This window comes from Carica papaya, chromosome 9, assembly GCF_054855325.1.
Source record: "Carica papaya isolate Zhongbai chromosome 9, ASM5485532v1, whole genome shotgun sequence".
NCBI lineage: Eukaryota > Viridiplantae > Streptophyta > Magnoliopsida > Brassicales > Caricaceae > Carica > Carica papaya.
The window spans coordinates 30,479,625-30,502,471 of NC_142317.1; the positions used below are offsets into that span (position 1 = coordinate 30,479,625).

General features: G+C 34.8%; 1 protein-coding gene and 1 long non-coding RNA gene across 4 annotated transcripts; one reads left to right on the plus strand and one right to left on the minus strand.

Moving 5' to 3' along the window:
* Nucleotides 1–379: 379 nt before the first annotated feature.
* Nucleotides 380–11,869, plus strand: LOC110810113 (uncharacterized). Of its 3 annotated transcripts, none has more exons than XR_015816198.1 (3): nucleotides 395–2,675; nucleotides 3,181–4,424; nucleotides 10,872–11,869. It is a non-coding gene; the product is annotated as an uncharacterized LOC110810113 (long non-coding RNA). The 3 variants fall into 3 exon arrangements; XR_015816197.1 differs by lacking the exon at nucleotides 3,181–4,424 and having other exon boundaries at nucleotides 397–901; nucleotides 1,961–2,675; XR_015816196.1 differs by lacking the exon at nucleotides 3,181–4,424 and having other exon boundaries at nucleotides 380–2,675.
* Nucleotides 11,870–12,240: 371 nt separating this feature from the next.
* On the minus strand, nucleotides 12,241–15,920 carry NAC057 (NAC domain containing protein 57). The gene is made up of 3 exons (XM_022056055.2): nucleotides 15,740–15,920; nucleotides 15,225–15,502; nucleotides 12,241–12,874 (listed from the first exon to the last, which is right to left on the minus strand). The coding sequence occupies exons 1-3, from the start codon at nucleotides 15,894–15,896 to the stop codon at nucleotides 12,566–12,568; spliced, it is 744 nt and encodes a 247-aa protein (XP_021911747.2). The 5' UTR covers nucleotides 15,897–15,920; the 3' UTR covers nucleotides 12,241–12,565.
* Nucleotides 15,921–22,847: the final 6,927 nt, after the last annotated feature.

Below are 22,847 nucleotides of genomic sequence, written 5' to 3' on the forward strand. Positions count from 1 at the left end.
AAAAGTAATATATTTTTAACTGTAACTCTGTATGATTTTGCTGAGTTTGAATCATATTCAATGAATAATATATAAAATTAATATATAATATAATCATTTTATATAAATTAATCATGGTGGAATTAAATCAAAGAAAAACTATTGTATTAGTTGAATCACATTTATTTGTTTGAGTCAATCTAATAAAGTTGTTATTGAAATAAAATTGACCAAATAAATATTAATATTTTAGGATCAGAAAAAAAAAAAGTATAAATAAATAAATAAATAAATATATTGTGAGATGTACAAAAAAAAAAAAAAAGAGAAAAGCTTGTAAATCAAGATGAATGAATATTCAGTTAGTTTCTGTTTTATACATAAAATAAAGAAGGAAAGAACCAGAAGTAGTAATAAGTGATAAAAGAAGGGACTCCTTTAAAAGGGAATGCTTAAAATGGGGCGTGAGTGCAATTTAGACTAAAACATGGGTATCTACATCCAAGCACCAATAAATCGATTCACCTAAGCCAGGTTCCATAAGTTGACCTTGCAATGCATCTGTTACAGAGGAACGGTATGGATGGAGACACGCAATGTTGATGGCGACGTTGCAATGCGTCTGTTATAGAGGAACAGTATAGATGGAGACACGATGCGAATGGAGCAAAAATCGTTTAGTGTTCTTCATACGTGGATGGCCCAGATTTAAGGAAACAGAACAACCATCAGGATTGAATTTGATAAGTTATATAACTAGGGACGAGGGAGATCGAGCTACAGGGAGAGGGAAGGGAGTAGAGAGCTAAGCGGATTTCAGTGAAGAGGGAGGAGTGAATCGCGGTCTTCACGGTCGAACCAAGAGCGAATAGCGAGGAATTTTTTTTGCTGGAATGCGTACATTGTACTCGAGAACAAACAGGTCAGATCAACCTGATCTTAAACCCAAGTTTTGAAATAGGTGGATTAATTTCCTGAGATATAACACTGTAAATCAATTTTTGGGAGTGTTCATGAGTAGGCAGTTTAGACTTAAATTGCTGTGTAAATTGCTTGATAAAGAAATCTTGATAATTTGAAATGACGGATAGATAGTTCCAAATGGAGGTTACTGAACTCTTTAAGAGATAGGGCGGGTGTTAGAGGTTCGAGTATATAGGTTCAATTGAAATGCTGAATTTATTAGTTCTGGGTGATTTGTAATAGATGAAGTTTAGAAAGAAAATATAGAGGCCATGAACTGAAATAGGAGAAAAAGAGAACGGTGGTGAACTTGGACAAACTATTGGAAGGAATTATTGAGGAAAGAACATAAACGAAAAAAAATCCCAAATTTTAGGAGAGTCAAACAAACTGTGTCTATACCTTAAATTAGTAATGTGTGTGTAAAAGAAACGTGGAAACAAACTGTGAGTAAGGATAACCGTAGAATAAGACGAAGAGAACAATATCTTAACGAACAAACCAGTTACAGGCTCAATGAAGGAGTTTGAAAAAGTAACAGAGAAGGGAAAGAAAAAGAAAGGAAAAGAGAAACAAACAAATAAAAAACAAAATAACATAATGGGCAGTGAATTACCACTAAGTACAACAAGTGGAGAAAATCTGAATCAACAATAGAGATATAGTAGAATGTAGTTGAATGAGAGAATATTAGGACTCAAAACTAAGAAGGGGAAACCATTTGGGAAGCTGAGGGAATATTAGTTCTGTCTTTTCGGTATAGGTAACCAGTGCGTGAAAAGGGTGAAGTGGTTGACTGTTATTATTACCTTTCCTAATCTGAATTTAATTATGTTGCATGTTTGTGCATAATATGGTTGTATATGATATGACATCTTATCCTAATTTTAATTAGTACCAGATGAGTATGCATGTGCATAATAACCACGTGTGGACATTTTAGAAATTAATCTGTGTTGCTTTTGTATATGTATTAAATGCATAAATAATGACTGCATATGATGATTTTTTATTCCAGAATTATGAGATGTTGTGAATATGTGTGTGCGGTGCAGCCAGGTGTTATGGCTTCAATGAAGGGTTATGTGTATGTATATATAATTCGAAAATGCATTGAAATGGTACTATTGTGGAATGAGTACAGTCTGAAGGGGGAAATCATTGAAGGGAGTAAAGGAAATAAAAGAAAAGGGAGTGCAGCTTCCTGTGATGGATTAATGCAGGAAGAGGGAGAAACTGAAAAGAAAGAAACAGAGGGAGAGTGGACCTGCTGAGTCTGCTACAGTAAAATGAGTGCAGGAGGATAGAGAGGCTAAGAAGAAATAAGGATAGGATGACCTGATCAGTGTAGGAAGAAAGAGAGATTTAAAAGAGGGAAACAGAGAGAGTGGACCTGACAGGATTACATGAGCAGGGTGGGGGGGACAGGTTAGCATGGTGAGAGGGAGGATACAAACCTAACTGAATGGAGAATTGTTGTTATGATGTTCCAATGAGGGAAGGATACTTAAAAGAGGAAGAATTTTATGAAATGGAAAGAAAAGAGTTATCAGAACATGGGAATTATCGAGGTGCAGACAATTATTGAGGAAATTTTTTTGGGGGGGGGGGAAGAGGTTTATGCTTGAGTTTATTCTTACTGGGCTATATTGGCTCATCTGTTTATTTTTGTACAGAGGTAGTAAAACAGGAGCCCCTGCAAGAACTCCCAGAGCCAAGACATGACATGAATGGTGCGCAGACTTAGCAATATTCTCAATTTTGTAGATTTCAGTTCAGTTTTTGCTTTGTTGAGTAGAAATAGCTTAAAAGAGTAAATGTTAGTGGCTGGATTTAGTTGTTGAGATATGAGATACCTGTATTTATAAGTCAGATAAGGTCTATTAGTTTATGATGATTCGAACTGGATATATGTTTAGATTCACGTCTAATGACTGCAATGGTAAAATATCATATTTTACATCTATGCATATGTTGATTTGATACTGATAGATGGTATTTTAGACCCTACAGTTTGGAGAGATTACAGTCAAATTTTACATATCTATTGTATTGATCTTTATGGATGGTATTTTAGACATCACATTTTGGGGATATTATTGTTGGTATCAGAGCAGTTCCCTGGGACGAATTGCAGTACGATAAACTTAAAAAGGGTACAATATATATATATATATAATGATAATAGAACACAATGATAGTAATAATGAGTGATAATATGGTTATACGCATGTGCAGGGCTAGACAAGACAAACTTGAATGCCACGGGGGTTACTCTATCTAACTTTTGGTGGCTTGCAAAAATAGAGAAAACCATTAAGAAGGGCAGAGAAAGACGAGGAAGGAAATCTACCCTGGCTCCATAGGAACCACAGGAGACTCAACCTAGATCTCCTTTCTTCCATTAGGTACCCCTTTATGCATTCCAAGGACCGCCACCTTTTTGCCTAGTACTACTCCCACCTCATCAAGTGCCGCCCCCAGCTCCAGAGGCACAAACCCCGAACTTATCGGGGACTGGGCAAGAGGATTTTAACTGGTTATGCAGGGTGATAAAGAGCTTGGCAGTTATGATCAGGGAGAGATAATTGCGGCAGGAAACATCATAGTTACAAGTACTAAATCTTGTGCATGTTGGGGTTGACACCAGCAATATTGAAAAATTTAAGAGACCTAACCCCCATGCCTTGCATGGCGGTTCCGACCCATTAGTGGCAAAATACTGGATTAAGAAAACTGAAAAGTTGTTTGGGGTTATAGAGGTGAATGCAGAGCAGAAAGTGCAATTGGCCACCTTTATATTAAGAGGAGCAGTGGAACGATGGTGGACTCTAAAGAAGGGAGCACCGATCCCTCTTATTACCTGAGAGATCTTTCTAAAGCTTTCAATGCAGAATATTTCCCAGATTTTCTCTGACAACGGAAGAAAATAGAGTTTGCAGATCTTCACCAAGGTAAACAAACAATGACAGAATATGTTGAGAAGTTTATATACTTGGAACATTTTTCCCCAGAGGTGATGATGAATGAATTAAAGAAGGCTAGGAAGTTTAAGAAGGGGTTAAGACCTGAACTTTATCACCAGGTAGTAGTCTTTGCACTACCGACCTATCAGGTGGTTCTAGAGAAGACTCAATTAGTGGAGACACTTCATAGAGAGAGTATGGAACATCCTAGGGGATTTTCAAATTTCAAGAGACCTATGTCAGCACCTAGTCAGCCAGACAAAAGACAGAGAACGGTTTAGATTCTAGCTATAAGTTAGGGGGTCAATGCAAGGAATTTGAGATGTCCCCATTGTGGTAAAAACTATGGTAATCGCCCATGTGTTATGTTCAACCGTGGTTGTCACCGGCGCTGTAGTATGCAACATTTGGTTCGAGATTGCCTAGAGCCCCGAGAACCCTAAAGACCCATGACCTAAGGTAGAGTATACGCTATCACCACACAGAATGCAGAGGCAACACCTGACTTAATCCAAGGTATGCTTTTTATATCTAATTGTCCTACAAAAGTCTTAATTGATCTGGGGTCCACACACTCTTTCATTTCACCCACATTTGCACTTAAATTAAAGGTTGACCTAGTTCTCTTAGAATGTGTGTTGAAAATGTCTAGATTGACAAGTGGCGCTCTATATACCAATATAAAATATAAATCTTGTGTAGTAGAAATTTTAAATATAGAATTAGAAGTAGATTTAATCTTGTTAGACATTAAGGATTTTGATTTAATATTAGGAATAGACTGACTAGCAGTCTCTCATGCTAATATAGATTGTTTTAAAAAAGAAGTTGTATTGACAATTCCTAAGGAATAATCCTTAACCATTTAAAAAAAAAATTATGTATGTATTGACTTGATATGAAAAAATATTAATAATAATAAAATATAATTTGGAGATGATACTACTACTATCACATAGAGGGCATGAATCATTGCATTCTTTACATTTCATTATTGCTAATGCACATAATTAACACTAATACATTGTTAGGGAATAAGAGTATAAAGGTCATACTTCAAGAGATACCTGTGGTCTAGGATTTTCCTGACTTATTTCTATATGACCTCCTAGGACTACTACCTGACCGAGAGGTAGAACTCTCAATTGAACTACAACCAAGAACACAACCTATTTCCAAGACATTGTATCGAATGACAAGAATTGAGTTAGAAGAGTTAAGCATGTAGTTACGAGAGTTATTAGATAAAAAATTTATTCAGCGAGCGTGTCGCCGTGGGGTGCACTAGTGTTGTTCGTAAATAAGAAAGATGGGACGATGCGGATATGTATAGATTATCGAGATCTAAATTAAGTTACTATTAAGAACAAGTACCCTCTCCATAGAATAAATGATCTTTTCGATCAACTACAAGGGGTTCAAGTGTTTTTTAAGATAGACATGCGTTTTGGGTATCATCAAGTGAAGATCATGGAGGAGAATATATCTAAAACAACATTCAGAACCAGGTATGGATATTATGAGTCTCTAGTTATACCTTTTGGATTAACAAATGCACATGTTGTCTTCATGGATTTGATGAGCAGAGTGTTCAGACCCCTCTTGGACTGTTATGTCATTGTATTTATTGATGATATTCTTATATACTCCAAAGACCGGGACAAGCATGTCGAACATTTGACCAGGGTATTGGAGATCCTCAAGAAGGCCAAATTATATGCGAAGTTGAGTAAGTGTGAATTTTAGCTGGAAGAAATTTCATTTTTGGGTCATATAGTGTTCAAAGATGGAGTATCTATAGATCCTTCAAAGGTCGAGGTAGTGGTCGATTGGGTACATCCAAAGTCGGTGACAAATATCAAAAATTTCTTGGGATTAGTCAGATATTACCACATATTTGTGAAAGGGTTCTTGAATATCGCCACTCCACTCATAAGATTTACTAAGAAAAACGTGAAATTCGAGTGGGACAATGAATGTGAGAAAAGTTTCATAGAATTGAGACATCGACTCACCACTACTCCAATACTTACCATACCTTTTGGCACTAGAGGATATGCGGTATATAGTTATGCATGTCACCAGGGCTTGGGCTATGTATTGATGCAACATGGAAAGGTTATTGCATGTAGGTTTAGACAGCTAAAGGTTCATTAAAAGAAATATCGGGCTCGTAATCTTAGAACTTGCCATTGTGGTATTCGTTCTAAAACTCTGGCGATACTACTTATACGGTGAGGCCTTAGAAATTTACACAAACTATAAGAGTCTACAATACTTGTTCACAGAGAGAGCTTAATATGCGACAGAAGCAGTGGATGGATTTGCTAAAAAAATTTGATTGTAAAATCTGTTATCAGGCAGAAAATGTGATTGCAGATGCCCTTAGCAGGAAAAATACAAGAATGTTAGCACATGTAATGGTCTCAGAATGGGAAGTAAGGGAACCCATGCAGAGATTAGAGATCAAAGAACAAAATAGTAGAGAATACATATCCATAATAAATATACAATTGGATCTGATTCAAAGAATTAAGGAATGACAAATGACTGACACTATGTTGCAAGCGGTTAAGAAGGATGTGGAATAATGACAGAAATCAAAATTCAGTATATACCATGATGGACTACATAAGTTCAAGAACAAGGCATGTGTCCCAAACAATACAGAATTGAAAAGTGAGATTCTAGAGGAACCCACAACTCACATTTCACAATACTCCCGGGCAGCATCAAGATGTACCAAAATTTGAGGGACCGCTATTGGTGGAACAGAAAGAAGTGGGACATCGCTGAATTCGTGTTGCGATCCCTCACATGTCAACATGTAAAGATCGAACACCAGAAATCAGGAGAATTATTGCAGCCTTTACTAATACCAGAATGAAAATGAAAAAATATCTCGATGGATTTTGTAATGGGTATACCAAGAACGCGAGCAAATCATGATGTTATATGGGTATTAGTGGATCGACTGACGAAATCTATTCATTTTCTTGCAATGAAAGTCACTGATTCAGTGGATAAGCTAGTTAGATTGTATATTAGAGAAATAGTTAGATTGCATGGAATTCTTGTGTCAATAGTGTCGAACCGAGATCCCAGGTTTACATTCAGGTTTTGGAAGAGTTTCCAATAAGCCGTGGGCACAAAGCTAAACTTTAGTATGTATTCCACCCATAGACAAATGAACAAACAAAAAGAACCATCCAGCTATTGGAGGATATCTTGTGGGTATGTGTTATAGATATCGGGGGAAGCTGGGATGAGTTACTACCCCTAATAAAATTTGCATATAATAACAGTTATCACTCTAGTGTTGGGATGACACCTTATGAGGCCCCATATGGTAGACCCTGCAGATCTCTGGTGTGTTGGGATAAAGTGAGAGAGAGAAGACTGATCAGGCCTAAACTAATAGAAGAGACCGCAACAAAAATAATGATCACTAGAGACAACCTTCGAATTGCTCAATGTAAACAGAAGAGTTATGGAGATAATAGAAGGAGGGAACTAGTCTTTGAGATTGGTGATCATGTATTCCTGAATGTGTCACCCATGAAAGAACCACTAAGATTCGAAAAGAAATGAAAACTGAGCCCTAAATTCATAGGATCTTTTAAGGTGTTGGAAAGGATTTGCACGATAACCTACAGGATAGCATTGCCACCAGAATATTCGGGTGTACACAATATGTTTCATTTGTCCATCTACGCAAATATTATCTGGACCTATCACACATGATATAACATGAGTCACTCGCCTTGGGGAATAACTTAACATATGAAGAGGAACCCATATGCATAGTTGACGTGAGGACGTTGAGGAACCAAATGATACCAATGGTGAAGGTACTATGGCAACACCACTCCAAGGAAGAAGCAATATGGGAGCATGAGGACCAAATTTTTCAAGCAGTATAACAATTTGAGGGACCAAATTTTTTTTAAAGGAAGGGATATTGTAACGACCGGATAAATGTTAATACTCTTTTATAAAAAAAGTATAAATAAATAAATATATTGTGAGATATATTAAAAAAAAAGAAAACCTTCTAAATCAAGATGAATAAATATTCAATATGTTTTGATTTTATACATGTTGAGAAATATTAAGGGTACAATTCTAAAATAAAGAAGGAAAGACCAAGAGTAATAAGTGATAAAAAAAGGGACTCATTTAAAAGGGAATGCTTGGGGTTAACCTCTACTGGGTAACTCCGATGGGGTCCTGGTAACCTTTATTCGCAATTCTCCTGTTGTTCAGGATCTGGATTTTGGTTTTCTTGATCTGAAATGATTAAATAAGGGAATAAGTTACACTAGCCCAATAAGAATATCACACTGATCACATATACGGAGAACTGAATGTTGGTAAAAAATTATAAAACCAATGGAATCATTTACCTTTTTAAATATATTCATTTAACATAAAAACCATTATTTCATATTTACCCTTATGAGTTTCTAAAACTGACCTACGAAGATAATAACCCGAATAACATTGTGATTTCATATCCCAATGAGCAATAATAATAACTTATCTTCTTACCTATTTACCAGTACCTCTGAGGGTCCATAAGAATCCCCCCTACGCGTGGACCCAGTATCCATGTTATCAATTAACCGGTCATTCTCATACTTCGTCCAGTAATTGGCATCAAACATGTCACCGCCTCAATACCATCCGGTATGAGGTGAACTATATATCTCAACCCCTTTTGGTATGGGATTTTTCAGCCCTGTACAACTGAGGTAATGTCTATGGTAGGGTTTTCTTATGTACCGGATCCATTCACCATTTTCTATGGTAACTAGTAAGTCTTTTATACATAGATCTGCATTATCAAACCATCACCAATCGCATACCAATACCTCATTTTATATTTATAGATCAATATATCGGCATTTAAGTAGACAATATAAATTTATACCTTAACAATTAAGAAACATAATTAAAGAATTTATTTCAAATCAGTCAACATATGAAAAAAAACGGTTAGGCAATCAATAAATGAGAATTCAATTAAACCGATAAATTAAAGTGCATGTGGTAAGGAAATCGAACAGCCTAGCAATAAATGAGTAGTGCAGATAAAATAAGCAATTACATACTAACTAGTTCCGGCTCCACCGGTGACCTACAATTAATTTTAAGATTTTTTTAATTTTTTGCAAAGTACAATATTATTAGTTATTAAACTTCAATTTACCATAACAGAAAAAAAGGTGAAGGATTCTCACCCGGATCGGTGTTCGAAATACCATTTTTTTTTTTGCGCCTCCTGGTGGTTCCTCAATTTTCTGGATTTTTTCTGTGAAAATTAAAAATACTTTTCACGAATCCAAAATACCCCCAAAAGGTTAAAATAGGCGTTTAAAAAAAATTTCGACCAATTTAGGGTTCCGGCATGGCGCCACCATCGTGTTCCAGCGCCGGCTTTGCCGCCCACTGCAGCGGCTCCTCTCGGGCTTGTTGTTTCTGGCCAGTTTTGTCCGATTTGCATGAAAACCTGTGAAAAACCAAGTTAGGGGGCCTCTGTTGGTCAAAAAGGGCAAAAACAAAAACCCTACCGGCAGGGGGTCTCCGGGTGCGGTGGCTCCGTCGTTCGTCTTTCACGGTCGGAGTTCTCCTTCGACTAACCTGCACCAGAAAATGACAAGGAACACAACCATCAAAAAATCGTGGGAAACAAGAAGCGGGAAGGGGGTCATCAGAATTTTGGATTTCGGCCGCTGCGGCTCGGCCAACTTTCACTCATATTTTTGGGCTCACCTGTCGGCCTTTCAACTTCAATATGGGCATAGGGAGATTCGGGATTAAATTCTGAGCGAATGGAAGGAAAATCTTACATTTTCAGCATTGGCGGTGGCTTCGGTACGGTGACGACAGTGGTTAGTCTCCTTCTTTGGCGTCTGGTTCACTTCCTGACTACCCTTCTTCTTCTTCTCCGGTCACTCCTTTGTCGGGTAGAGTTTTGGTTCCCTGCGAAGAGGAGTTTAAATACTCCTCTCTATTCGATCCAGGTTGTTCGTTCGAGTCAACGTTGAGCGAGGGTAACCATCCGATCATTGCCTATTTAGGCCAATCACGTGGACAAATCAGGATCGTCAATCACGATTAATTTCATTCGTCCGATCGCATTTGAAGAGAAAACAGATCCGGGTCATTCGTGCACGCAGGATGCAATCTGGACCGCTTGATCCCCCAAGCACGCGGATCACCCAGGCACGCGGATAGCCCGCGTAGCCTCCAGCGTGGACTCGGTGTCAAGCGTGTCTGCCATGAGGCGTGTTCTAAGTCGTCGTTGCTGCTAACGTGGACATCCTACGTAGTCATATTTTTTCTTTTTATGATTTTATCTTCTGTTTTTAAATTTTCTTTCAGAAATACCCTTCTTTTTTCATAGTTTCACCATTTTTTAGAATTATTTTCATTTTCATCTCTAATCTATTTTTTTCAATAATTTCACAAAAATAAAATAAAATAAATATTAACGTATTTTATTAATGTAGAATTTATTCCGGACTTAATTTTTGGGTTCGGGTGTTACAGAGAATATTAGAACTCAAACCTAATAAAGAAAAATCGTAGAATTTATTCCGGACTTAATTTTTGAGTTCGGGTGTTACAGAGAATATTAGAACTCAAACCTAATAAAGAAAAATCGTCTGGGAAGCTAAGGGAATATTGGTTATGTCTTCTCGGTATGGATAACCAGTGCATGAAAGGGGTGAAGTGGTTGACTGTTAACATTACCTTTCTTACTGAATTTAATTGTGCTGAATGTTTGTACATAATATAGTTGTAGATGATATGATATCTTATCCTAATTTTAATTAGTACTTGATGAGTACACATGTGCATAATAACCACATGACATTTTGGAAATTAATCTGCATTGCTTGTGTGTATGTGTTAAATGCATAAATAATGACTACATATGATGATTTGTTATTCCAGGAATTCGGAGATGCTGTGAATATGTGTGTGCAGTCAGCCAAGTGTTATCGCTTCGATGAAGGGTTATGTATATGTATATATAATTCGAAAATGCATTAAAATTGTACTGTTGTGGAATGAGTACGGTCTGAAGGGGAAAATCATTGAAGGGAGTAAAGGAAATAAAAGAAAAGGGAGTGCAGCTACCTGTGATGGATGAATGCAGGAAGAGGGAGAAACTAAAAAGAAAAAAATAGAGGGAGAGCGGACCTGCTGGGTCTGCTATAGTAAAATAAGTGCAGGAGGAGGGAGAGGCTGAGAAGAAACAGGGATAGGATGACTTGGTCACTGTAGGAAGAAAGAGAGATTGAGAAGAGGGAAACAAAGAGAGTGCCTCTGACAGGATTACATGAGCAGGGTGTAGGGGACAGGTTAGCATGGTGAGAGGGAGGATACAGACCTGACTGAATGGAGAATTGTTGTTAAGATGTTCCAATGGGTGAAGGGTACTTAAAAGAGGAAGAATTTTATGAAATGGAAAGAAAAGAGTTATTAAAACATGGGAAATACTGAGGTGCAAACAATTATTGAGGAAATTTGGAGGGAAAAATTAATTGCTTTTATTTTTATGCTTGAGTTTGTTCTTATTTGGTTATGTTATCTCATCCTTTTATTTTTGTAGAGAGGTAGTAAAACAGGAGCCGCTACAAGAACTCTCGGAGTCGAGACATGACCCGGATGGTGCACAGACTTAGCAATATTCTGAATGTTGTAGATTTCAGTTTTATTTTTGGTTTGTTGAGTAGAAATAGCTTATAAAGTGTAAATGTTAGTGGCTGGATTTAGTTGCTAATATATGAGTTATCTGTATGTAACAAGTTGGAGAAGGTCTACTAGTTTATGATGATTGGAAATGGATATATGTTTAGATTTACGTCATGACTGTCATGGAAAAATATCACATTTTACATTTATGCATCTTCTGAATAAATATTAATGGATGGTATTTTATACTTTTACGGTTTGGAGAGATTACAGTCAAATTTTACATATCTATTGTATTAATTTTTATGGATGGTATTTTAGACTTTACATTTTGGGGATGTTACATTATTAAATTTTGACAAAATTAAATACTTTCTTATGAATGAGGTAATGTGTGCTTCTCTATTTGGATAAATGACCTCTAAGGTCCCATTAGTCATAATGATTTAACATGCTACATATTTATTTTTGTTAATATGCATTAAAATTAGCAATGTTAATTGAGTGATGCAAAAATTTAATGATGTATTCTACCAATGATGCTAGATGTTAGCAGTTGAGAGAAGAAAAACCATGAGTTGAAAGAAATGGATCAATAAAGGTAAAAGATAATTGGTAATAATAATTAAAAAAAAAATTATTTCTTTTTATTTCACAACTACACCAATATCATCACCCTCTAGATCTAAAGAGACAGAGAGAATGAGAGTAAAAACTCATGGAGCCATATGATAAAATGGCTCTAGTCCTCCAAACAAACCAGTGTTAAAAGAAGCAAAACTAGCTAGTGATAACTAACCTACTAATTAGAACCAAATGTAATCAATATTACAAACACCACTTTTATGATATTCCCACTTCTTTATTGTAACAATATTTGTTTATATATGTATATATAGATAATGCAAAACCTATGTTATTGATGATTTTAATCAAACTTTGAGTTTCAATTAATTTGTAAAAGCCACGTGTTGAGAAACTTCTTCAACTCCCATTAATCCAGTGCTAGAAGAACACCATGCATCGTCTGTGATGAATTGCATCCATGAATCATCTTTATCATCCTCGTCTATGTATGACGATGATGTTATAGGAACATCAGGGGACGTCGTTTCATATTCAATATTACTATTGTTATTGTTATTGATCACGCCTTGTGGACTATCCATCATTAACAAACTACATTGTGCTTGCTGTTGATCTTCTGTGTCGGAGCAAATTCCATTTTTTTTGAACACTCGACAAAGCGCATAAGAATCCTGCATTATAATTTTCAGTATCATTCATTTTACTTTAGGTATCAAAGATATTCTTTTTGCCATTGAATTAACAATCATTACAACAAAATATATACTTAAAAACAAGATAAATGCATGCATGAAACTAGATTGGAAAATAATATTTAATCTTCAAAAGATTTTTTGATATCCTTCTCAATTAATTGCTAATAAAACCAAGATCATAAAGTGATCATTTTCTATCCATTTTAGTTGCTATGATGTAGGTATCTCGAGGACTTCACATTTTTTTCGTTTGGTTAAAAGCAGTTCATTCATACTACAAATAAAAACTTTTATAAACTTTATATTTTTTTCGTTTGATTAAAAGCAGTTTCATTAATACTACAGATAAAATTTTTTATAAAAATTAATCTCGGTGAATTCATATCGATACATGCTAATTCACTAAATATACACACACAAAAAAGTAGACTTTTTATTGTCTAAATGAAATGCTATACTTAGACAATTTATTATTAGCAGAAGATTGGTTAATATAGTATACGATATGGTAATTATATAGAAGAAAAGCAAAATAAATCTTTTAATTAAAAACTAACCACAAATACAAATGAACCATACTTAAGCATCATAATTAATTATCTAAAAATACAGATAAATCGGCACATCTTAAGAAATTCCATAAATGTGATTGGTTAATTTTATTATATAAAATATTGTAAAAAAGAACGAAAAGAACACCAATATCTCTGTAAACAGAAACATGACATATATATATATATATATATATATATTGGTATATTTCTGTGTTTGGAATAAAGTAAAAAGTGAGGGGGACACCATCCCATCAGAGCTCAAAAGAAAGCGATTGGGGAGCTGCTTTCAGCATATAATTAGTGAATTTATTGATCGTATCATAGAATCTCTTATGCTAGATCACAGAATGTTAAAAAGTTGGTAAGAAAAACCAGTTGTTAAAAATAAAATTTATAAAAAGAAAAAGCAAATAATGACAGGGTTTGAGAAGGAACTGAGTCATATGGGAATAGTACTTTTGTCCTATTATAGATAAAAGACAAAGCGAAATCCAGAGCAAGCAACGAATATGTCTGTGTCACTCATTATCTGTATCTACATTTATATTATGATAACAATAATAATAATTATAATAACAATAAAATAAGATAAAAGCACGTATGCAGATATTATATGCTTTACATGCAAGTCATGCGCACGTCCCTACAATGCCTGACTATGGATTTTTTTGCTAATCACACATACTCCATGCAGTACGATCTGTGTGTAATATATGTATATATAGATATGCTGGAAATCAATGTCTAGCTCTGGCTTAAAGCATATGATGATGAGGCTTTAGCTTGCTTTCTATACTTTTGGAGTTAAAAGTACTTGCTGGTAAGACATGAGAAATCCATTCTTGTTTGTGAAGCCACAATATTAAATAAAGGGTGAACTGATCAACAAACATGACTAAAATGAAGGATGTGCTTGTCTAATATTCTTGAATTCCACGCTATAATATTTACACTTTACAACACAAGTTTGCTAGCCTATCATAAATTATATATCATGAAGAAAATTAAATGTAAATACTAGTATCTATGACTTTCACATTATGGGAAACATATACAGACACACGCATATATATATAAAGAGAGGTAGAGATTATTAGTAATGTGTATATATATGCATAAAACTGATAAACTAAATTTAGAAAAAAGGACTGGTTTTAGCTTTCATAACCAATTTGTTTTTAAGTTTCAGTTTCATTTGGTAAGAATTCTCCTAAGCTCATTGTTCACACTTAATTCAATTCTATTTATCCTATCACTTAATACATTAATTTGTAAAATGACCTTGTAACTTCAATATTAGTCTGTATTAGAGTTTCTCTTTAGATTTCCAGGACTGTTTTGAAAGTTCCTACTTTGAAAACTAAGAATTGAAAATCCACCGTCAAATAATACAATATAAGAGCAGAAGTTGTTCAATCATAATATTAGTCGAATAAATAAGTACAGAAGCAAAGAAAAATCAAAATGAGAAATCAAGCAAGCAAGTAATAATATGTAGGAAAAAGAATCAGCAAATTAATAACAAGTCTTTCATAGGTATGATGACAATGATGATTCTAGAATTCCAGAACCAAAAAGGTTATTATACAGGTATATAAAAACTGAGATAAACCTTCATATTCAACCCATGTAAGATGAAATTTTTCATTGAAGATTACCGATAATTTTTATAGGCTTTAAAATTGGTGTTTAAGATCATATGGGTTTGATAGATGAAGCAGAATTAATTGGTTGGTGAAGGTATATCTCAGTTTATATATATATGATTTTACCTGGATTCCAGAGGTATCCTCACAGTCTTTATCATCAAGACGATATTCATGCATCACCCAATCTGTCCTAATCCCTTGAGGAGCCCGACCTCTGTAATAAACCAAAGTTTTCTTCATCCCAATGGGTCGATTCTGGGATGTCACCCTACGATCTTTTCCTGTAGATTTCCAGTACCCTGCTCGTGTGGCTCTGTTCGTCCTAAACCCATTTGGATATTTTCTATCTCTGGGTCCAAAAAAGTACCACTCCGGATCTCTACTCGGCAAAAATGATTTCTCTGACACATTAATATAAATCACGTATCAGTTCAATATGAAGAATATATGCATGGGTTAACGTCGTAGACATTGCATGCATGGGCAATCTTATCTACGTAAAAATGTATATGAGAGTGAAAGAAGAATTAAATAACAGAACTCCGAAGAAGAAGGAGAAGAAAAAGAAGAAGAAGGAGGAGGAGGAGGAGGAGAATAAGAAGAAGAAGGGGAATAAGAAGAAGAAGAAGAAGAAGAACCTGCCAACTCCCATGGCTCACATTTGTAAAGATCAACCTCAGGAATAATGTCGAGCTCAATTTCTAGACCGTTTATTTTTCTCTTGAGATAATAATTGACGAGCTCTTCGTCGGTGGGATGAAACCTAAAGCCGGGAGGTAATCCCACCGGTGCCATCACCTTCTTCTGTAACTAATTGCAGTGATCAGAAGTATGTCTTTGACAAGTCTTTTGGGGTATATAAAGAGATTCAAAGTCCCTCGCTCTTTGCCTTATTTTATTTTCACTTTTTTTTGTCTTTATTAGATTCCTCGACAAACGTTCTTAGCAAGCCCGATCACCTTCTTTCCATTACCGCATATATATATAATTCGTCTCTTCCAACACATTTTACTTCATATAACACATATGGATATTATATTGTTTACCTATATGTATATACATATGTGTGTGTGTATAAATATATTGTTACTATAACTATAGGCCCAAGTAGTCTAATCACGGGCTTCTGTCCAATCACTTTGCCAGCTTTGGTCTTGCACTTCAGAATCTAACCATTTTCTCTCTCTGTCTCTCTCAATTTTGTATTATATGTTATAATTGTTTTGTTGAATTTCATTTATGAACTTTTACTTACTTACTTACTTCATGTAAATTGATTGTGTTAGAAAATAGATCATGTTCGTTTCTAAATGAGTGCCCACTTTAAGTTACCTCGTAGCCTAATCCAAATGCATGGAAGTTAGAAGATAACATTTTATAGGTTGGTTTTTGCGGGGAGCCGATCAAAGCCCTCTCTTGGGCACAGCCGAAAGGGGTACTTATAATAAAGAGAACAACAGGATATGAGGCCTTGTTTCGGGCAGGCCAAGCCCATAAGAAGGATTCCAGAGAAATCCAAAGGCTCTCATGGGTTGAACCTGAAGCAAATTTTAAGGAAAAATAGATGGTAGAGATAAAAAGGGTTAAGGGACATTTGATTTGAGCTCTTAGTCTACAGCCCAACAAACAGTCATTACATTCCGGGCAATGAATAGTACTGGGTTTGGAAACAAGAGTGATTAAGATGGGGTAGAGATCTAGAATATTGGTTGAGGAAATTTATTACAACATTGAAAGGTAAAATATATAAAAGGAAGCACTTTTAATGAATATAATATCTTAAACAAATATTTGGATATGTGATTAGGTTTAATGATTAATATGATATTTAAGAAATCATAGATGGGTTGTGATTAATTGGTGGGTAACTATGAATTAATATAGAATTTAAATCATTCATGAAGTGAATATTTTGGAGTTTAAATATTATGAACCATCTTTTAATATTTTAGATAGAGTAAAATATCTTGGAAGTTGATGAGTTCTGAATTCGGAAGTTAATAAAAGTTATGCATGAAGAAATGAGGAATTAGGACTCAGCCCAAGAGTAGAATAAGGATAGATAAAGTAGAAATATCAATATATTATAAAAAGTAAATTATAATAGATGGCGTTGGAGAATAATTGTAAAGATTTTCTTTATTATAGAGATGTGCATTCCAGCATCACAATGAAGTAAGATTACAAACTCTATCTCATGTACCATCTAATTATAACAATAATTGTAATTGTAACTATGTCTGTAACTATGGCACTAATTATAGCTATAACAGTAACTGTGACATATAATTGTGTAACTATGACTAGGTTTATGTTGATAGTATGAGTTATCAAATATTTATGTGATTGTGACTAACTGTATCATATAAAATAACCCAGACATATATATAAATATTAGTTGTGTTTGGGGGATTTACTGTTACGTGATTTTGTGTTTAAAGAATGACATCATATATGTAAAAATATAAAATTAATGTGATTACAATATTTGTATTATGAGATTTGTGAATTAATCTAAAGTGACTATAAAATTTTAAGTTATGAAAAAACATGTGGTTAATGGATTGACGTAGTTGTAATTAAGTGTGGAAATCATATAGGTGTGAAAGGTATAGTAAGTTTGGAGTAAAAGCAATTGGTCGAATCAATATATTAACTTCAATATTCGAATTGGAGTTCTACATTATTCTTACTAAATATGTGGTGACTTATTTCTTTTTACTAATTACAGGATAGAGAAAGCAGGACCAAACCAAAAGATCGTCGAGGCAATGAGATCTTATACAAAGGGAACATAAGATAGAAATACACTTCTTTTGTGACTTTAATTTTTTAGACTTTAAAACATTATCTGACTTTTTAGATTTCAAATGTTTTATGAAAGTTTTAATAATTTATTATATGTTATAATTGATACATATTATAATTCATTAAAAGTATGAAAATCACTATATAAATATATGATATTATTACTTATTTCGATATAGATGAGTGAAAGGTAACAACTATATTTACTCATGAAAATCCGTATTGCTGCATTTGTGTCACAATTACATCCTTACCCACATGCTTAATTTATGATATCCCTCTTTCTTTTCTTTGACTAACAAACACTATATGAATTTATTTATATTGCCCCCAAAAAGCTATTATTTTGCATCATCAAAAAATTGCACTTGTCCAATTTTTGAATTTTATCTAAATTTTATTTTTTATTGTGTTTATAAAATTTATACTTAAAAGAAAAAAAAATAGAGAAAACTAATTGTCAAGCGAAGTCATTCTATTATAGGATGAACTTCTTTTTATTTTTTTTTTATTTTCTTTTTAGTCCTTGTTCTTTTTTCATTTTGATTTTTTTTTTCTCTTTTTCTTTTAGTTTTTCCTTTTTTTTTTCTTTTTCATTTTTTAACGTGATTATAATAATAATTAATAATAAAACTACTAATATAATAATACAATAGTAATGTTGACGATATTAATTGCATATTAATAACAATTTCATTTCAAAGTTTTATTTAAAATTAAGATGATTATCAAAATATGATAAAATCAATCATATTCATAGAATTTATCATTTAATATATGCAATCATTTGTATATAGTTAATTTAATTTGTCTTAATTTATATATAATAATTTTTAAACATAAATGGTGATTAATTAAATTATTTTATAAAGTTAATAAAATAAACTATACAAACAATGAATAATTTTATTTTAAATTTAAATTACCAAAAAATGTCTTTTAATTTATTTTTCCAACTAAATGTCTTTTGAAATGATAAGGAACTAATTAAATATATAAAAATGTAAATTATGTTAATTAATATACATCTAAACAAATGAAAAATAGTAGTTACAATGCACTTGGGAGACTAGATATACTCACATTATATGAGTCAAAATTCAAAAGCAGTATTTATTATTATTTATCATCATATACATGCATATAACCTAAAAGTATAAAAGATACACATATTTGTGATAAAATATTTACTTAAAATAATAAAAATATTTAAAAATTTAATAGTTAAAAGACCTACTAAAATTTATTATTGATATTTTAATAAAATAAATTGGACCAATCAATCTTTAGTGTATACGACTAATGTAATACCCGGCCTCAAAATTTGGATCGAGATTAATTTTAACATTCTAAAAATGTATATATTTTAAAATTAATAAATTTTAATTTAATGTAAAATTATGAAAAAAATAGGTTGAGGATGAAATTGAAAATAATTTTGGAAAAAATAAGTAAAAATTTGGGTTCGGATGGTATTTTTGAAAGAAAAATCAGAAATTGGGGGTCAGAACGTAATTAAAAAAAAATTTGCCACGTAAAATTGCCCAGTCAACAGTCTCGACGAACCGGAGCTCGTCGCGTGACAAGGTACGCTCACTCGGTGCCACGCGGGAGGCCACGCTAACGATCCACGTGCCCCGCGATTAGACGATCCAGAAGCGTTCCCGCACGCGTGGACGGTCCAGATACGTTCTCTCATCAGGCGCAATTAGATGGTCGCGATTAAATGCGATGAACGGTTCAGTTTCATTCCCTCTTTAAACGCGATCTGACGATCGAGATCAAATCAAGATGAACGGTCAAGATTTATTTTCTCTTTAAATGCGATTGGACGATCGAGTTCAAACACGATGAACGGCTCAGATTAACGCGAGATCATACACGATGAACCCTAGGCGCGGGAGAAGGGAGCCGACCGCCACCAGTTACCGCGCCGGAGCCACCTCTAACTGTTAAAAAATGTAGAAATTTTTTTATCCGCTCGGAATTTGATTCTGAGCACCCCTATGGTCAAATCATAGCAAAAAAAATGGCGGGTGAGTCGAAAACTGCAGGCGACGCTCGGTGGCGACGCCATGGGCAAAACCCACAACAGCCTTCGATGAGCCTGTTCCCGTTTTCCGTTTCGTGCAATTTTTCTACCATTGTGTTCGCCGTTCTATTTTCCATAGGTTGACAAAAAAAAAACACTTAGTCGCAATGGTGAGCCAGCAGAGTCGCCGCACCGAAAAATCCCACCACTAGTAGGTTTTTATTTTTTGATTTATTTTCAGCCAACCGAGACCCCTTAATGTGTTTTTTCACAAGGATATGTATAAAACTGGCCAGAACCGACCAAAAATAGCTAGGTCGAGGCAAATCACCACCGCGGGCGGTGGTGCTGTCACCGGAGTACGGCGGTGCCGTGGTGTTGGAACCCCGAAATTGGTTAGAAAGATTTTTTTTCACCAATTTTAGATTCCTATGGTATTTTTAGGAACGTGAAGCGTGTTTTAATCTCCGCAAGAAAATTCAAAAAATCTGTGGATTTCCAGTAGGTGCCGTAAAAAGTTCGGTATTTCGGACACCAATTCGAGTAAGAATCATTCACTTTATTTTCTGTTACGGAATTGAAGCTTAATAATCAATAATATAATATTTTGTATAATTTAAAAATTTTTGAGAATAATTATATGTTGCTAATGGAGCCGGAATCGGTTAGTTATTTATTTATTTGTCCTGTGTAACTGATTGTTTGCTTTTACAGCGTTAAATATATGATAATATACTGGAATGGTTAAATAATTCAGTTGTACTTCCTTGATGTATATCTATTGCTTCTCTTACGTTATTTACGGTTAATTTATGAAATTAAAAATTAATATGCAAACGAAAATTGCTTGGTTATGTGAATTAATGAATGGTTGTCTTACTGGATATTTTGATAGATGGTAGACAGACCGGATACATAGGGAATGTAATACCTGGAATTAATTTTAAAAATTAAAATTAATATATAGAAATATAAATTTTAATTTTATAAATTTTTATTTAATGTAAAATTAGGAAAAAAATAGGTAGATGATGAAATTGAAAATAATTTTAGGAAAAAAGGTGAAAATTTGGGTTATAGGAGTGTTTTCAAAAGAAAAATCGAAAATTAGGGGTCAAAACTCAATTTTAAAAAAAGTACCACGTAGGACCTCCCAGTCAGCAGCCCCGACAAACCAGAGCGCACCGCGTGGTAAAGCACGCTGACTCGATGCCGCGCGGGAGGACACGTTGGCCATTCGCGTGCCCGTGATCGGACAGTCTGAATTTGTTCCCACGCACGTGGACGATCTGAATTTGTTTCTGCGCCCGTGGACAGTCTGGATCTGTTCCCTCCTCAGGCGTGATCGGACAGTCGTGATTAAACACGATGAGCGGTGCAGATTCCTTTCCTTTTTAAACGCGATTGTACGGTCCATATCAAATTGTAATGAAGGGTCCAGATTCATTTTCTTTTTAGACGTGATCGAACGGTCGAGATCAAATGCGATGGACGCCAGCGCACCACCGGAGAAGAAGAACTAGTCACCAGAGAAGGGAGCCGACCGCCGTCTGCCGCCATGCCGAGACACCACCGACAACCAAAAAAGGTAAAAAAAATTTATTCGCTCAAATTTTGATTTTGAACACCCCCATGGCCAAATCAGAGTAAAAGGATCGATGGATGAGCCAGAAACTGCAGGTGAGCCAGAAACTACAACTGAAGCTCGGTGGCACTGCTGTGGAAAAAACTAAAAATCACCTCCGATGAGGCCCTTCCCGATTCCCATTTGGTACAATTTTTTCACCATTGTATTCACCATTCTATTTTTCACAAGTTGATAAAAGAAAAATACCCAACTGCGAAGGTGAGCCGGCACCTAAAAACTATGTCGCTGATAAGTTTCTACTTTTTGACTTTTTTGAGTCAACCGAGGCCGAAAATGGCCAGTTTGAGGCAAATTGCCACCATGGGTGGCGGTGTCATTGTCGGAGCACGATAGTGCCATGGGTGGCGGTGTCATCGCGGGAGCACAGCGGTGCTACGGGTGGCGATGTCATCGTCGTAGCACGGTGATGCCGCCATGACGGAATCCCAAAATTTCCCTAAAAGGGTTTTAATACCAATTTTAGATTTTTTGGGGGTATTTTTAAGTACTTGAAGCGTTTTTTAATCCTCAAAGGAAAATTCAAGAAACTTGTAGACTACCAGTAGGCGCAGCTGAAAGTTTAGTATTTCGGACACCGATTCAGGTAAGAATCCCTCATTTTATTCCATGTTATGGAATTGAAGCTTAATAATCAATAATATGGTATTTTGTGAAATTTAGAAAACTTTGAGAATAATTACAGGTCTCTAATGGAGCTGGAACTGGTTAATTATTTATTTATCATGTTTTAACTAATTGATTGATTTTACAGTTCCAAATGCATAATAATACACTGGAGTTGGTAAGATGATTCAATTGTATTTCCTTGATGCATGTATTGCTTGTTTTGCGTTATTTACAGTTAAATTGTGAAACTGAAAATTAAATATAAAGGAGAAATTGTTTGATTAGGTGAATGAATGAATGGTAACCTTACTGGATATCCTGAGAAATGGTGGATGGAACGAGTACATAGGGAACCCTACCGTGAACGTTGCCTCATACCAGACGAGGTATCGAGGATTAGTATTTTGGTACTCATACCGGACGGAGTATGGGGATGACCCGTTTCACCCTCATACCGGATGAGGTATTGAGGGATGGTATTTTTACCATTCATACCGAACAGGGTATGGGGACAGCCAGTTAGTTGACAATGTTGAATAAGGGTTCACGCATAGTGGGGACATGCCTATGAACCCCCATGGATACTAGTAGGCAGATAAAAATAGAAAGTTGTTGTTCTAGTTAATTGAATATTAGATTATGATATTGTTTG